The sequence below is a fragment of the Castanea sativa genome, chromosome 4, assembly GCF_040712315.1.
Source record: "Castanea sativa cultivar Marrone di Chiusa Pesio chromosome 4, ASM4071231v1".
Taxonomy (NCBI): Eukaryota; Viridiplantae; Streptophyta; class Magnoliopsida; order Fagales; family Fagaceae; genus Castanea; species Castanea sativa.
In genome coordinates, this window is record NC_134016.1 from 41553243 (window position 1) to 41558638 (window position 5396).

At 34.1% G+C, this 5396-nt stretch overlaps 1 protein-coding gene across 2 annotated transcripts; it reads left to right on the top strand.

The window, feature by feature from the left end:
- The first annotated feature begins 423 nt into the window (after positions 1-423).
- On the top strand, positions 424-3968 carry LOC142630274 (uncharacterized). 2 transcript variants are annotated; one of them, XM_075804258.1, is made up of 4 exons: positions 424-890; positions 1662-1742; positions 3298-3437; positions 3568-3968. In XM_075804258.1, the coding sequence occupies exons 1-4, from the start codon at positions 576-578 to the stop codon at positions 3815-3817; spliced, it is 786 nt and encodes a 261-aa protein (XP_075660373.1). In that variant the 5' UTR covers positions 424-575; the 3' UTR covers positions 3818-3968. The 2 variants fall into 2 exon arrangements, with proteins under 2 accessions (XP_075660373.1, XP_075660374.1); XM_075804259.1 differs by lacking the exon at positions 1662-1742 and having other exon boundaries at positions 425-890.
- Positions 3969-5396: the final 1428 nt, after the last annotated feature.

A 5396-nucleotide genomic window follows, 5' to 3' on the forward strand; every position in this document is an offset into this window, starting at 1 on the left:
ACTAATTGCAATTTACTAACCTCAACAAATTGTATGTTTCTAGCATTGCTTGAAATTTATACATACGGGTCATTTATATATTAGGGATGTTATTGCGGTGTATGATATAACTCTTCATTTTTGGGTTATAATTAGCTAAATTAGTAAAATTTTCTATTGTATTTTAACCTAATGATAAAAAATAGAGTAGAAACCATATGCTAAAATTTTATCTTATCTATAAAAAAAAAAAAAAAAACTCTTTCTTACTTTTGCAGAATTAAAAAAAAGAAAAAGATTGAGAGACAAAAATAATCCAAAGGTCCAACCCAAGAAGGCAGATGAGAGCTGGACAAGTACAACCCCTTTTCCATTGGTTAAGCAATCTAGTCAGGCCCAAACCCAAAATAAAATATACCAACTTTGGAACCTCCAACTTCAAGACAGTGTTTCTCAAAAAACCGAACAAAAAAAAAAAACTAGACTTTAAACTAGCCTAAGTTTCCAGCTAGAACTCTCTCTCTCTCTCTCTCTCTGAAGTTTCAAACTTTCAACACAGTTCAGTTCAGATTTGGCAGTGGCTGACGAGCTAAGCCATGCCAGGCCCAGGTCCGCACATGATGTACGCCATGGGTTCGGGCCTGGCCATGTCGTCTCTCACCAATGGCCGCTTCAGCCCGCACCACACTCTCACCTACACAGTCAACGCTTTCTTCGGCCCTGACATCGGCTCCTTCTCCGAGTGGCTCAGCTCCACCATGGGCTTCGGCCACACCTTTGCCTCAGCGCTAGCCGATGCAATCCACCACCCATTTTTCTATATCCTCATTCTTGGCCTCCCTCTCTGCTTTCTCTACTCTTGGGTTTCCAGGGTTTTGATCCAAAAGGGTGTTCTTGATTCTGTCTCTGGGGTGAGTTACTGAGCTTCAAGTTTTGTTTTTTTTTCCTTGTTTGGTTGCTGGGAAAGTGTGGGAAAATGAAGGAAATTGAGTTTTGAATTCTGGGTTTTTCTTTGTTCACTTGTTGTAAGCCATAACTGTACAAGGGTGAGTAAAGTTGTTTACTTTTTGTTTATAAATCAGTGGCCAAATTATTGGTTTTGGGTGAAAATGTTATGATTTGGGTCGTTTGGCTATTCATATAATAAGTTCTCAATGATTACATATCTATATCATCTGGTTGAATGGGTGTGTGGAAAATCTGAGTGGGACTTTGAATTGAATAAATGGGATGTGTTATGGTGGTTTCTAATTCTAAGTTGTGAAATTTGGGTTTTAACGGTTCAAGTTGATTGATTTTTTAGAGAATCACGTGGGGATTGCAAAGCTAGATTATCAATGTGGATGATAGTACAATGCAGGCAAACAAATAGCTGTTAGTTTTTTGAAGCGAATGTGTTTTATATGGACTATTGTTTATGGAAATATAAGAAATCAGATTATTGTATAGGTCTAATTCAATTTTGCATGCTTCTCAGTAAATTGTAGTTAAGCAATTGCGTTTTTTTTCATATATAATGTGGGTTTCATACATGCACTTAGCTGCATTAATTTGAAATAGTTGCACTGTCCTAAGTAATTTGCATCCTAGTTCTTGGCAATAAAAGTGTTGAGTAATTTAGTTTTGTAAGCCATGCTGCTGCTAAATGTAGTAATATAGTCTTGTTGGGTTTTATACTGCAGGTCCCACTTACTAAGAAGCAATGCCTATTGTTGGTCTCTGCAGGTTCTTTAACACACTTTTTCCTTGACCACTTGTTTGAGGTATGTAGGAGCTAATATGCTATGTTGCTGATCGTAATTATTGTTTTTTTTTTTCCCTTTCTGTTTTTGTTACTATAGTGAAAACAAATATGGTGACTTGTTTTGGGCCAGCCGTCAAGCTTTGTATGATGGGTACAAGTTAGAAGAAGTTAATTAATCAAAAATCAATCCTAATGAGATAATATGGCAGTGTTATAAGTTACAGTTAGTTTGTGGGCGTATTCAAGGTTATTTTAGATGAAACTTCAGTTTGGATGAGATCAATTGCAAAATAGAGAAAGTAATTTTCCTTTTAAAAAATGCATGGCATAATTTATTTTTGATGGAGATGACATGATTTATTTAATGAGCATATGCAAATTGAATTTAATAGTATATGCTATTTGGTATCATTTTAATACTGATATGAATGGGCCATATCTAGGGATGATGGAGTGAGCATCATAACAAGAATATGGTGAGATTCTTTTAAGACTTCTCATGTGGACAGTAAATATTAGTAAATTGGGGAGTAAAATTTTGATTGTAGCTTAATGGTGACTAGATACCTAAGAGCAAGCTTTGGTTTTCTTGTTTCAGTTTCTCGTAGAGATAGAGATTGAAGTAGCAGTTCTACAATGTTAAAGCAGGGTAGAGAGATGTTTTTACCTTTTGGGTTGTCATATGTGGCCATGAGGAGCAGCCAGGCTTGATGGCACGAATAGGAAAGCAATTCACCAACATATTTGGGAAACAAGTGTAAGGATGTTCATTGGAGGAATAGCATGATGGAATTGGATAGGATTGTTATTAGTTGCACCCCTGAGAAGTCAGAATCAACATTAGCAGGGAATGATATGGTTGGAAATTCAATAAATTGGTTGAGTTCATTCTGCTTAGGTTCAAGTTGAGCTGCTGCTAGGGAAAGGGGACATGCGGGGCTATGTAGGCTGATGTAAGTGGAAAGTCTATGATGATTTATGATTTAGAAAAAAAATCCTCAATATAGAGTCATGGTGAAATATAATTATGTAAACTGAATTCGATTTGTTGGGGTGATCGGCTAGTATGTTGTGCTTGCTTGAGTTGGATTTGCTGAAGTAGTCATTTCGAGGGGTTGATGCATACTGAATATCTAATACAAAATTTAGCAGATACTTTGTGTCCTTGAGCCTTAAAACTCAACAAAGTGGTAGATCAACAAATTTCGTTTCATTCTTTAAAGAACCCAATCCGTGCAATTTCATAATGACCTGTATAACACAAGCAAAATATTTATAAAAGTCTCATATCGAAAGTGAAACTTCTACATTTTCATTACCCTCATCGGTGGTATGATGGCTAGTAAAACAGTTGGGGCTATCCAAGCATGAGAAGCACCGCACTAACAATTACAGCCACAGAAAGGCAAATTCATGGTTTTTTCCTAAAAGAATTTCTTCTTCCTTTTATTATTTTGAAAAGGAAGAACCATGTTTGTATTCTTTTTTGTTATTTGGGTGCCACAATTTTTTTCATAGTTCAAAATCGTTGTAGTTCAAATTGATGGACCATATATAATGTTGTAAATGTTCAGGAAAATGGACATTCAAAAATGTATACTTGGATATTGAGCACTGGTTGGTGGGAGACCCAAGCACCTGTCAACCCAGATGCCGTTGTTGTAGTTGGCTTCTTATGCATTTGCTTAATTGGTGGCTTTATTTACATCAACAGGTAATTTTCTTTTTGTCTTTTGTTTTTGTTTTGTTTGGACACTGCATCCTTTGAAAAAAAAAAAAAATTTATTGAAGTTACGGGTATGGTTCTTGGCATAATCATATTGCTGATTATTTCTGGCGTGCAGAGTGAAGTCCGGAAGTTCCACTAGAAATCAATCATATCAATCAATGAAACTTATATTGATCATAGCAAGCCTGTATTGTTTATGGTGCGCAAGCCAAATATACTGGGCAAATCCTCGTCGGTCAGCTGTTGGTGAAGAGGCTGACCTTGGAGTTCTTGTATTTTTAGCCACGTATTTTTTTCTCCCTCACTGTTTGTGTATTCTGTCTATTTACGCAAAAGATCTTAATTCAGAGCAGATTCCCCTTTAATAATAGTATCATTATGAACATGATAAATGAACAGCACACTTCTGCCAACCTTATGTAGATGAACAAATGCTTCGAGCAAAGATTCGTGTTCTGCAATTTGTCATGAATCCTTCAGTTTTCAGAATTTCTATTCATTAATTTTTACTCTTCACTGTGTATCATGTTATTGTTTTTCTTGAAAGATTATGAATTTTTTTGTAAATTCAAAGCAGTATATAATTGGGTTATAACTTGATTATTTCCCTATTTGTGGGAACACCTTTTATTAATTACAAGTCACCAAATCTAAAAACAAACAATATAAGAGAACGATATGGAAATAAAGTGATCAACTAATGGATAACATCTTCAAATGGTAATTACAAGTCACCAAATCTAAAAACAAACAATATAAGTAATAAAATAAGAGAACAATATGGAAATAAAGTGATAAACTAATGGATAACATCTTCAAATGGAAAAATCACTTTGAGATAATGTAAATGGAGTCAACACTAAACCCAAGGGCGAAGGCTGTTTCGGTTTGATTAGTAAGACGAAATATTTTGATACCAGTTGATACCGAGATTTCATGTTTACCGCTACTTATATATATATATATATATATATATATATATATATATAGATAAATTTATTTATTTGTATATTCATTAGTAAAAATTTATATCATTTATTAAAAACATTTAAAACTATAAGTTTTTTTTTTTTTGAGAAGAAGTTCATATCTCATTTAATATGCTAATTTTTAATTAATATGTCAATTTATTAATAATAGTAGACAATTGATGTTCATGTACTTAAATGATACCCTAATAATAATAAATTAAAAAAAAAGCAAACCTGAGGCTTGTTCTGTGTATTTATAATGCTATAGTGGTATTCTAAATAATAATAATAATAATAATAATAATAATAATAATATCAATAAAGAAGAAGAAGAATAGTTCTATTGAGCGGTGCTTTTGTTTTCTTGTTTTTACCTCCATCTCTACTGCCACACACACCATCGTCAATACGCTGTTGCTACCATAGTGGTATTCAATAACATGGTAGTGGCAATAGAAACTATAATTACTATTTGTACTCAAAGTAAAGGGAACAAAAGTCAAAAAGTTGTATTTATAAATATCATCAGGAAAACATTAACTTCTGAGAGAGTAGTTGTGTACATAAATTCTTTGTAGGTTAAATGAGAGCAGTTGTGTTACAGCCAAGAATTATAATATAGAAGCAAGTTGTGCAGACTGAGATGAAAAGAAAGAAATTCAAAATTCAAGATGCTATGCAAAAACGTGAAAGAGATGAAGTAGATGCAGTAAGATTTAATGAAATAATACCCAAAATATATAGACAGTCTTTGTACAAAACAAAACTACTACACTAACAATACTGTGAAGAAGAAATCTCGATGAGCGGCAGATTTCGATTATGAACGGTGTAAGGTCGCAATTTGGTGCCCCAGCCCAACAAGAAGGAGGACGTAGGCCCAAAGAGCTCGATACAATGAATTTGTAGAGTGTGGGCTAGAAACCTTGATTCTAATGAGCTTGAACGGTAATGGCAATGACCTAAGATCACA